At 50.4% G+C, this 12,055-nt stretch overlaps 2 protein-coding genes across 2 annotated transcripts; one reads left to right on the plus strand and one right to left on the minus strand.

The window, feature by feature from the left end:
* The first annotated feature begins 786 nt into the window (after positions 1–786).
* On the plus strand, positions 787–6,101 carry LOC146342939 (uncharacterized). Its single transcript, XM_084808087.1, has 5 exons — positions 787–904; positions 1,087–1,161; positions 2,342–2,446; positions 5,610–5,834; positions 5,937–6,101. Exons 1-5 carry the CDS (start codon positions 787–789, stop codon positions 5,999–6,001), a joined length of 588 nt encoding a protein of 195 aa, XP_084664213.1. The 3' UTR covers positions 6,002–6,101.
* A 474-nt stretch (positions 6,102–6,575) lies between these two features.
* On the minus strand, positions 6,576–10,013 carry LOC146342940 (uncharacterized). The gene is made up of 2 exons (XM_084808662.1): positions 9,625–10,013; positions 6,576–8,385 (listed from the first exon to the last, which is right to left on the minus strand). The coding sequence occupies exons 1-2, from the start codon at positions 10,007–10,009 to the stop codon at positions 7,979–7,981; spliced, it is 792 nt and encodes a 263-aa protein (XP_084664788.1). The 5' UTR covers positions 10,010–10,013; the 3' UTR covers positions 6,576–7,978.
* Positions 10,014–12,055: the final 2,042 nt, after the last annotated feature.

The following is a 12,055-nucleotide window of genomic DNA, read 5'->3' on the forward strand; positions in this document are numbered from 1 at the left end:
ATGTACAGAACAACTTACCTGTTTCATTTCATACATATGCAGGGGGGAAGGAACTCTGTCCCTCCCCCCAAAATCCTTGATGGCCTGCTCTGCTCCACAGCGACTCCATGGAGCCGCCGGCTGGGGCAGCCCGCAGGAACATCCGGCCGCTGCTGTGCTGCACAGGAACACAAATAGCGGCCGCCATAGCCGCTGGCATTTGTGTCTCTTTTTTTTGCCATGATAGGCTATGTAAATATTTACGCAGCCTATCACAGCAAAACAAAACAAACAAAAAAAAGGAATGCAAATGGTGGCGGCTACAGCAGCCGCCATTTGCATTCCCTTTTTCTTTTTTGACGTGATATGCTACGTAAATATTTACGTAGCCAATCACCACCTCTGCAGGGATGCAAATGGCATCCCTGTGTTAGCTGTGATAGGCTACATAAGTATTTATGTAGCCTATCACAGCAAAAATGGTGAAGTGAATGGCGGCCGGAGACATGGCTGCCATTCGCAGAGCAGCACAAATGGCAGCAGGTGAGTGTTCCGTTTCACGTGCCTTTCACAGGATGGGGGGGCGGGGGTCCTCATTCCGCCACGGGTTTCGGGGGGCCGAATGCACTGGTATTTGGCCTCACTGAGATCCGTGGTGGAATTCTCTGCCATCCCTAGCAAAGTGCTTATGGGCAATGAGCCAGCATATAAGAGAAAGAAAAATAGTGTGCTGCGCTGGCAGTGGTTGGGGAGAGAATCATAGTTTGCCTTCTCTGAAACTGAAGGTTTCTGTTGAAGTTGAAATCAATGTGTCTGGATGAGCTGGGGATCAGACCTTCAACCTTCTACTCAGTCAGTTCAATAGGTTACTTGTCCCTTGTGAATAGCCATGCCTCCCTTAGCAGCTCCTTTGTGGTGATCCCCGGCAAAGTTTCTCAAATTGCCAAATGTTCCCATAGGCCCAAAAAGGTTGCCTACCCTTGGTCTAAGATGAGACCAAATCATCATCATCTTCATCATCATCATCATCATCATCCTGATGCTGATGAATATTGATAACAACAAAGGTTAGATGCTTCTCTTATTGCCCCCTCCTTTCTCCAAAAGCAAATGGGGATCTGGATCAGGGTAGAGGGTCCACCACACCCCAGCACTTTGCTTCCAGCATGTTTGATGAGCTTTGTGCCTAGTACACCTCCCTAGACTCTAGTGCGACTTACCTTCAGCTGACCTCCAAGGACCCTTCAAACTCTCTGATTCAAACCCCTGACTAGAAAGCAGAGCCGAAACTATCAGCAGAGACCCGAGCTTGATAGTGACTCATAGTTTGGTTGACATTCAAACCATCAGTTAAATATCGGTATTCCAGTGTCTTTAGCAACGAATTTACCTGAAGAAATTAGCATGTGGTAATGTTTGCTTTCAGGCCATTAGCAGTGTCAGGGTTGGGTCGGAGCCCACAGAGCCCCAAAGCAGTTCTGATTCTGAGGAAGAGATGGAAACCTTGGGAGAGGAACCCACACTCTGTGCAGAGGAGCCACTGGAGGGAGAGCCCCTCCCTTTTCACATCCATGAGAGTTGTAGTGACCCTGGCAGGAGGGGGAGGGACAACTGGAGCTTCGGGATGCTAGGCGTCGGCATAGGGACAAGCGGCAGAAGGAGGGCGGCGAGAGGAGGTGCACAGCATGCTTGGCATGACGTCAACAGCTGCACCCCGATGCCCCATGGGAAAGGGGAGGACTTTCACCTCCTTGCCCTTAAATCCAGAGGTTTTCCGCCTCTGTCCTCCAAATGGAGATCAACTGATTTCTCTAAGGCAAGAAACCTCAGGTAGGCAGCTCTCTCAAGTTTCCCTCATTCAGCTCATGCAATTAGCATCTATAAGCATCATTAGGTTGAATGCAAATAAAGCCTTGGAAAAGAGCCCTGTCATCTGTGTGTTGATTCTGGCTACGTGAGGATTTCAGAAGGCAGCAAGGGCGCTTCTGACAGCTTGATCTCCATTCCTTTTCTTTCCTCCTGCTGCTTTCGGGGACAGCGCCATGGAGCAGATTTTGACTACTCTGACGTAGGAGAACCAGACGCTGTGTGAGCAAGTCACCCAATTGACGACTGCCATTCAAGCCTTGCAGGCTGCTGCTCGGCCCATTCCGCCCCCCATCCCCTCGACGCAAGTGCCCAGTGGCCTTGCCGGACAAGTTTTCAGGTGAGAAGGGGCTCTTTCGCATTTTCCGTGCCCAGTCGGAGCTGTACATGCGCCTCTGGCCTGAGGATTTCCTGATGGACTAGGTTCATGTGGGCTTTATCATTAAACTGCTTTCCAGAGTGGCAGCTAATTGGGCTTCATCTCTTCTTCTCGCAGATGACCCCCTGCTGGGGGACTATCCAGGTTTCATGACAGCTATGGTGGGATTTTTTTGTGACCCCCTTCACATGGAAACAGCTACTCGGGATATTCCTGCCTCAAGCAAGGCAAGGATTAAATTTCCAGCTGTGCGACCACTTTTTGCTTGCTGATGCACGATTTACAGTGGAATGATGCCGCTCTGGTGGCAGAATTTTTGGATGGTTTGAATGACGAGATATTGGATGAGTTGACGCTCACACCCCACACGCCTACTCTGGAGTTGCTCATCCAATCTTGTCTGCAGATCGACAGTCGCCTGGAGGGGCACTGACAGACCAGGTGGAGCTCCAGTGGATGGGATTTTCCTCCTCCCACTCCCTCATGGCCCCTGCCCCCTCCACACACACCTGCCCCTGTGGCAGGGGTGGAGGAGACCCCGATGCAACTGGGCGCAACCCGAGCTATGCTGTCGCCAGAGGAGGTGGAATGACAGCACACTGAGCCCCGTTGCTTTTGGTGCAGTCCTGTCGCTCCAGACTGACAGCCCCGCCCCCTCTTCATCCTCCTCCTCCTCCTTCTCACCCACAAGCCTGACTAGGCCACCCCCCAAGCCTGTTTGGGGTCTACAGTGTGGGGGCCTGCTCCTCAGGCGGGGGGTGCCTTCCTCAACCACCCCACCCCCCCATCTGCTCCTTCCTGCACACCTCCAGTCCTCCCAGTGGGGGGGAGGTCCTGGCACTGGTGGATGCTGGGGTGACTACCAATTTCATGGATGAAGAGTTTGCTTGGCAGCACAGCATTCCTGCTTTGCCTCTCCCCACCCTGTTGATGGTGGAGACTATCGACGGACATCCTCTCTCTTCAGGTCATAGGGATGGACGAAAGTCCCTTACCTGTCCTCGAAGCTTGCTTCGCGGTGGGGGGGAGGCGCTTCGCTTCTCCCCCCGAAGTTCAGGAGAAGGGGTGGAGGCTTCCCGCCTCACCCAGCCGCAATTCAGGCCGGGGGAGAAGCTTCCCGCCTCGCCGGGACGCGAACTACGAAAGGGGGGGGGAAAGACCACATGGCCATGATAGGCTACGTAAATTACGTTACGTAGCCTATCACGGGTGACTTTGGGGGAAAAAAAAGCACGTACGCAAATGGCGGCGCCCATGGGGTGCCGCCTTTTGCGTTCTTTATTTAACCCCCGTAGTCTCCGTAAATCTTTACGGAGACCACGGCGAAAATAAGGACAACTTTATTTGCGTTGCCCTTATTTGACCCCCGTAGTCTCCGTAAATCTTTACGGAGACCACGGCGAAAATAAGGACAACGTTATTGTAAAATATTGGAATTGTAAATATTACGTTGTGATTTCCTCCGTAGGGGGGAATCCCCCCGTTGCTTCCACCGTACTCTCGGAAGGTGGATTGCCTTGGCCAGAACTTTTCCACTATTCTCGTAATTATTTACGTATTTTTCGTTGCTGCCCGAAATATGTTTCCCACTTTCCCGCCTTCTGTGCGCTCCCCCGCTGTCTTCTTTTCTCAGACAGGGACAGGGATTTTATTAATTTCTGTGTATTTGTGCTTAATGATCCTCGCGTTTACTGGTCTTGTTGTTAACCTAACCGCCTCACACAGTCACAATAAAAAAAAACGGGGCTGCAGCTCCGCTTCCGCAAAATCTGTCGTCAACTTCCTGCTAAGTTCCTGAATGTCGTCTGCATTTGCGCCTGCGTCTGCGTGGGGATTTGTGGGTGGAGTTCTGTGGTGTGGTGGTGGTGGTGTGTTAGTGGTGGTGATTGCTTATTATTGGATTTTCTCTGTTGTTTGTTCATTGTTGTGGTTTTGTCTGGTCTGTGTGTGTGTGTGTAGTTGTGCATTGTGGTGTTTTTGTATGGTTTGGTCTGTGTGTGTGTAGTTAAGTGGTGGTTGTGCACGTGGCTGTCTTGGTGTGTGTGTTTGTTTGTGTGCAAATTGCAAAATGGCTGCACCAGTGCATGGCAGGAGGTGGGACCATGAGGAGACCAAGGCCCTCCTCAGCAACATTAAGCGCAGCGAGGCGGTGGCAGTGCTGTTTGGCAGCTCCTCCTGCCCCAATGAACTTTATTGGGCCCAGATAAAGAGGAGGATGGAGCGAGCGGGCCACTATCACACAGTTGGACAATTGAGGTTCAAATGGAAGGCGCTCAAGCAGTCCTTCGTCAGAGAGGGGATTGCTGCTGCCGAGCGGAGGGCACCGCTGTCCAACCCCCCGCCTACTACTGGCGCATCCGCAGAGTGTGGGTCCAAGCAGGCCGGCCCCCATTTTTGCAGAGGTATATGCCTGGTAAGTTATAGTTATCCCATCATCAAGCTCAACTAAATATGAAGACAAGGATGTTACCGAAAATGAAGCTATCTCTTTGTGGTCTCTCTCATGGAGAAACAAACAAATCCTGACATTTTTAGCCTGCAATCCTATGCTTGCTGAACTCGGACAGAAAAAGGTCCCATCATCTTCCAGCCACTTTGGCTGGTTGAAGAAGGGATGCTGGGAACTGCGTTGTTTTTCCCTCTACAACCACATGCATAGGATTATGCGGGCCTGGCTACTACAACTCATATTACACACTGACACACTGTCCATTTCCAGGGAAATGCTGCTGCTGCCGGTCTCTGCAGTGCACATAGGGGGACTGGCACCAGCCCAGTAGCAACAGGGCCAGCCTCTCGGTGTCGTCTCCCTTCTTCATGTAGTGATTGCTGAATTTTTGCACCCCACCCACCCCACTTTCTACCAAGACATTGGCACTCCAGTCAACTCATGAGCAAGTGTTCATCTGAGACCTTGGAGATCTGGGTATAATCCACTCAGCCATGGGAGCTCGCTGGGTGACTTTGGCCCAGTCAGAAAGCCCCAGCCTACCTCAGTGTTGTTGTTGTGAGCATTAAATGGAGAGGAAGAGGCTAATGTGAGCCGCCTTAGGTTCCTTGCGCTATGAAAAAAGGTGGCATTTATGCAATGCATCACTAGAATGAACAGATACCATGGCATTGCAAATGTAGAAGTGGGGTGACTAGAAGTGCAATCCTGTGCATGTTTACAGAAGTCCAACAGTCCCCATCACACCAAAACTGTCAGTACTGTATAATCTGCCTCCCTAATTATCCCCTCATCATTAGACCTTGTGGTGGGAGGACAGAATCAGTGGTCCTTATGGTAGTGGGGATGGTGATAGACAGATCAATCAGTGACTGTGGTTTTGTTCACTCACCACATATATAAAGGCATTCATTCTGTTACTGTGACATCCCACAGCTGCGCATTGTGCCTTCCTGGTGGAGGAGGCACTGAGGGCCACGGAGAGGGAGAGGACAGAGGAGGAGGAGGAGGAGGAGGAAGAGGAGGAGGAGGAAGAGGAAGAGCCAGCAGCAAGAGGAGCAGCATCTGTGGAGGAAGGCCAACCTTCTTCCACAGATGAAGCCCCTCCTCTTGTGATCCTGACGCGTCTGATAAGAGACGTCCGGATGCTCAGGAGGACCTGTAAGTAGTACTACAGAATGGCACCTGACCTGAGCTAACAACTCTGCCTGCAAGATGCATATTACCATTGTGCTTTATTCTTCTCTTTCTTTCTACACACAGGTGACGACCTTCGAAGGAGGGTGGAGGCCCTGGAGCGGGAAAGCCATCCTCCTCCTACGAGCTGAGGCCTGCAGCCACAGCCAGCCAGCCCAACATTGTTTTTGAATTGTTGAATTGTTTCTGTGTTTTGTCTTGATCTGTTCTGTTTGTATATAAAGTTCTTTCTAAAAAATAGGTTACAATTCCTTGGTTCAAGTCCACAGATATAATTTCTTAAATCTAGATCGTTTTACACAATGATCTCTGTGTTTGCTTACTGTTAACCGCAACAAGAATGCTTCCCCAGAATCCCAGCCAAACAAGAACAGCTTCCCTCATAGGGAGATGGACAGTCCGCATCCCTGATGTTATGAATGAGTGCATTCAAGATGAGGCTGGACAGCCATCTGCCAGGGATGCTCTGACTTGGACACATTAATTTGAGCAGGGGGTTGGACTCGATGGCTTTGTAGGCCCCTTCCAACCCCATGATTCTGTGGCTCTACGATTCTATGAAGTATGCTTTGTTTTACGTGTAGGTGCATATCACATACATGCAAACTGGACGCATACCAGAGGGATCTTTTCACATAGAGCTCTCGGTCCTTAGGAAAACCCAAAAGCTGAGGGAGTCCAGGGAGAGACCACAACAAGGTCTTTGAAAGCAATTCCATGATTTATGAAAGAATTTTAAATGAATTAAAAGCATACATCAAGAGAAATAGAACTATACATACATTTGGGGAATCAGAATCATACTAACATTCAGAGGGGTAAAGATACACATATACAGTCGATAGCGGAGTACATCCGCATAGAGAACTCTGTGTGTGTGTGTGTGTGTGTGTGTGTGTAGTAGGGATGTACGCTGTTGCATAGTCTGCCACACACAGTCGGGTAGCGCAACTGGATTCTGCATGTGAGGTATTATTAAGCTCCGCCACATATCGCCAGTGCTTTGGGCTCTGCCCAGGCCAGACAGGGACTGCAGGTTTGGACAAAGTTCTGAGGGACACCTCCATGTGACCACTCACAAGTTGTATCATTCTGCCTCATTGTCCCTCAGAACTCTGTCTCACACTAGCAGCAGTGTCATCATCCCAGGGTTCCTCCTCGTCACTTGATGACTGCTCTACTCTGCTGCTGACAGCTGGGGGGAGGTGCTCCTTGGGAATTCATCCCCTGTTGGAGCGTATGAAGGCGAGGGTGGAGACATGTTGTGGCGTGAGTCTGCTTCGGTGGGCGGTGACAATGTTGCCTGTGGTGGAGAAAAGCCTTTCAGAGGCCACACTTGAGGGAGGGCAAGATAGATGCCAAATGGCGACTTTGCTCAGATGTGGCCAAACGCCACGTTTTGTTTCCCAGTATAGGAGAGGATCACTCTCTGGGCTGATCTGTGTTCCCGAGAAACTCTCTCTTGAATAACCTTCAAGTTCCCGGACAAGCACATCATAGGCTGATGCTTTCCTGGCTGCTTTGGCACATTCCCCCCGCCTGCGCCCACTTACACCAAGCTCCATTGCCATTGAGGAGTAAAAGCTGAACTTGAGAGAAGATGCCCCTGTGTCTGACTCTGTTGGTGGTGCAGCTGCTGTGGCGTCATCATTGCCCCTCCTGCTCATGATGGTGCTACTGCTGCAGATATTGTCTTCAGGGGAGGTAGTGGTCCTACTAGCCTCACCCAGCTCCTTCTCATCCAGCCCATCTCTCTGGAAGCACTCCATGACTTTCTCAGTCAATTTTTTTTAAAACTTTGGAAGTCAGGGTTGTCGTTTGCTTAGCAAAGCTGCCTTCTGTGCCCTTCCCACCCAGACCACTTTGCCTGAGGTCTTTGGAAGATGAGGCAAAGGCGGTACTGTTCTTTTTGGATGGTTGTGGCTTCCCGTCGCTATCTTTGGGCACAAGAAGCGGATGATGCACCTCCATGTGTCGCCTCATGGCAGACGTGCCAACTTGTGGACAGCCCCCTTCTTTTCCTAGCCGCACACGGCTTCGACAAATATCGCACATCACGACATAGCGGTCGTTCTCTGCATATTTGAAGAAGCGCCACACATAGGAGCTCACCCTGCCACCACCATTTCTTCTTTGGGGAATGGGGCCTTTGGTTCCATATGAGGTGGCAGCTGGAGCTGCATGTTTCCACTCATCTGTGGATGGTGTTGTTGATGGTGCTGACCAGTGCTTGGCAGGGGACGTTTGTTCCTGAGGTTTGGGATTGCTCCCACAGAACGCAGAAGGCTGGAAGTGAAGAACAGAGTCAGACCCAGTCTCAGCAGGGACATCATTGATATAGAAGAGCTCCTCATCATCTTCGCTGCCCGGATCACTGATGACGCTAAGTCCTCCGGCATTTTTTTCAAAATCACCTGAGCCGCCGCCCATGAGGTGATCATCAGCAGGCAGCTGTGGACCTGGTTCACCTGTCCCACTTCCGCTGTCGGATGCAGGAAGGAGGTTGTGGGCATCTCTGTAAAGATTCAAAATACATAGAAGCAGAGTTTCATGAGAAATGCAACTTTTACACATGAGTAATAGCCAAGCAAATAAAACTGTGTTGTTGTAGCAATCTATGAAACATAGCTTGGAGGACTCGCAATCAAACCACATGACACAAGGTGCAGTTGTAAGCTACTCCTGCACTACTGAGCACTGAGAAAACACATTAGGTGCAAAAAAAAAGGTACTGTACAGACTGGGAAACTCAACGAGAGTTATCTAAACGTGTCCTCACTGGTGAAAACATGAAAAGCATGGGGGAGGAGATATCTGGCTCCCTTGCAAGGTCCACTCCTTTCATCAACTCTATTATACCATTGTGTGGGACTCATCCCCCACAGGGCTGGCCCAACGCGTTTTGCTTCCTGAGGCAAAGGGTAAAATGGCACCCCTCCATCCTACATAGGGCGATAGCTGAATCTCTTACTTGAACAGTGACAATGGGCAAGCCTCTTCCACCACACCAGAGGACAACAAGCTGGCTGAGGAACTGCAAGGCTCCCTAACGATAGGGCTGGTCCTGACCTGAGCACATACTTGGCGAATCCCACTGCCTTTTTCCAGGGTGCATTTGTGGTCCCCCAGGAGCAGTGCCTGATTAGTCAGGCCCTCTTTTTGTAGTAGCCATATCGGGGGTCAGACTAAAGGGACTAAATAAGTCTCTGACTCAGATTTCTGCAACATTTTAAAAACCATCCTCAGAAATGTAATTGCTTAATCAATTCACATCACAGCTCTAGTTAAAAGAGATCAAGCCCAAACAAGACAGCAAACTATGATGAATGGCTTTGGAAACAAGCGAGCACAAAACACTGAAGTGTTTTCCCACCGAAAAGGTGTATTGTTTGAGAAAGTATTGCAGTTCTTTTAAAGACTTGGGGTTTTCTTTCGTACTGGAGCACCATGTAACATTTAAATAATATGAAATATGTTCACAGCAATGAATATGGATGAATGTAAAACAGTTGTGTATGTTTTGTTGTGTTGAAGAAGAAGATCCCTTCCCCAAATGCTCCCCTCCAAAGGTTTTGGACTTCAAATCCCATCAGGCCAAGCCAGCATGACCAATTGCCAATAATGCTGGGAGTTGTAGCCCAAAACATCTGGAAGGCTGCAGGTTGCAGAAGGCTAATGTAGGGACTATTCAAATATTCAAAGACATTTGTTTGTATCCAGATATTCACAAGCACCTGTGGTGACAGAATCTTACCAGATTCATCCTTTGGGATGAGGTAGATATCTTGACTTTCATCCCGCCGCTGCAGAGTCTCCTTGGGGACATTTTCATCCACTTTGGGTTTGGAGACACTGCCCTTCCGCTCACCATCCAAGGACTTTCTTCCTCTTCCTCTGGAGTTGTGGCCGGTTGTGCCTGTGTCACTTTCTGTAGCGGAAATTGGCGGTGTGCGCTGCTTACGGGTGTGGGGTGGGCTGGGGCTGGGGCCGCTGTCGTTGCTGGTCACACCTTGGGCTTCCTCCACTTCCATCTTATTATTAAAATACCGCTGAAATGCAACCTCAGCGGTGTATGTTCTTGCCGGGCGTCCACGCCTCTTTTGAGTGCCGGATTGACCGCGGGTTCCTTTTTTCTCCATGTTCATGTCTCTGGGCAGAAGGAGACATAAATGCATGTGACAAAGCTGAAATCATGTGAACAGCCTAATCGCAGATATAGTACAGTGTAGAAGTAGTTACCCTCCAATCCAGCCATTCAGTGCTAACTAAACAGGGGCATATTGTACAGCAGACTAGGCTGAAAAGCCCAGGATGGAGGATGTGGCCCATCCATGCCCAGGAGGATGGGGGATGGATGGAGGCCTTCCAGCTCCGCCCTCCCCCCTCCCCCCTCCCCAGAAAGAAATGCATAGGCAGGCAGGCACATGGGTGAATCCTGGGAAGCCCAGGGGGATGGGGGATGGAGTCCTTTCAGGAGGCCTTCCCCCCTCCCCAGAAAGAAATGCATAGGCAGGCAGGCACATGGGTGAATCCTGGGAAGCCCAGGAGGATGGGGGATGGAGTCCTTGCAGGAGGCCTTCCCCCCTCCCCAGAAAGAAATGCATAGGCAGGCAGGCACATGGGTGAATCCTGGGAAGCCCAGGAGGATGGGAGATGGAGTCCTTGCAGGAGGCCTTCCTCCCCAGTTCCCCCTGCTCTTCCATCTCACCCCAAAATCACTAAGCATAAGGGCACATTCAGGTAAAGTAAACATACCTTCACTGTAATAAAGAAAAAAGAAAAAAGGTTGAACTGCAGTGCCGTAGAACGCGGGGATGCAGAGAAAGAAACACCCTCCTTGCAGCAGCTGGGACGGAGCAGCAGCGGCACCTGTTCTAGTCTGTCTCTGGACTCTGGAGTCTAGCTTGGAGCAAGTGAGGCTGCTGCACGACCGCCGTCCTATGTGAACTAAAGGCGGGAATCCAGGGGATAAATGGTCGATGAGTTCCCTCCCCTCAATTATCTTCCTGGGGGGGTGGCCTGGAAGGATCTCAGTCAGGTGACCTCACCTGAACTGAACCTGACCTCACACATACAATAAAAGTATAAAACAAAAGATGAGGCTATGCAGCTCAGCCTCAGGGCAGGCAGGCTATGTGCACTTCGTGACCCCGTCCCTCCCAGCAAAAGAAAGCCGCATCGTAGCAGGAAAGGAAACTGCATGTTTATTAAATAGTTTCGTGAAATCCCTTTCGCCATCTTTCGTCCTAATTTGCGAAGTTGCCTTCGTAAATACCTTCGTGAAACTTTCGGCAGATTAAAAAAAAAAGGGTCGCGTGAGCTCACGTTCGGGTAGACCTGGGCGCCTCGTCTCGGGAAAAGGTTCGGCGAACCAAAAGTGACTGTTTTCGAGCCCATTTCACTTTCGAGAGAATTTCTCTGACATCCCTACTTCAGGAGCAGTTACTCCGATGACAGTTCCGGTCACTCTGTGTTCCCAGGGCCACACTGAGCAGATTCAATTGGTCCTGGCCAGGGTGCCCCAGTACCGCATCGTGCTGGGCATATCCTGGCTCTCTAAGCACAATCCTCAGATTTCTTGGGGTGAGATCAGGTGACATTTTCCCATCCCTACTTCCTGCAGCATGGCTTCTCAAATGGTGCATCAGCCCTGGTCCAGACCTTAACCCTCTCCGCTCCCTCCTTGTCTTCCCCAAGCAGTTCTTCTGCTCCAGTAATCCTCCCAGAGAAGTATGTGGCTTCCTGGGATGTTTTTGACAAGAAGGAGGCCGACCAGGTCCCCCCCCCTTCCCTTTTGTTGTTGTTGTTGTTCAGTCATTCAGTCGTGTCCGACCCTTCATGTCCCCATGGACCATAGCACACCAGGCCTTCCTGTCCTCCGCTCTCTCCCGGAGGGGGCTCAAATCCATATTCATTTCATCAGTGATGCTATCTAGCCATCTCATCCTCTGCCATCCCCTTCTCCTTTTGCTTTCAATCTTTCCCAGCATCAGGGTCTTTTCCAGTGACTTTTCTCTTCGCATTAGGTGGCCAAAATATTGGAGCTTCAGTTTCAGTATCTCTCCTTCCAATGAGCAGTCAGGGTTGATTTCCATTAGGATTGACAGATTTGACCTCCTTGCAGTCCAGGGCACTCGTAAGAGTCTTCTCCAGCACCACAGTTCGAAAGCATCGATTCTTCAGCG

This window comes from Heloderma suspectum, chromosome 6 (assembly GCF_057233095.1).
Source record: "Heloderma suspectum isolate Gila_16-S chromosome 6, 16-S_ref, whole genome shotgun sequence".
Lineage (NCBI taxonomy): Eukaryota > Metazoa > Chordata > Lepidosauria > Squamata > Helodermatidae > Heloderma > Heloderma suspectum.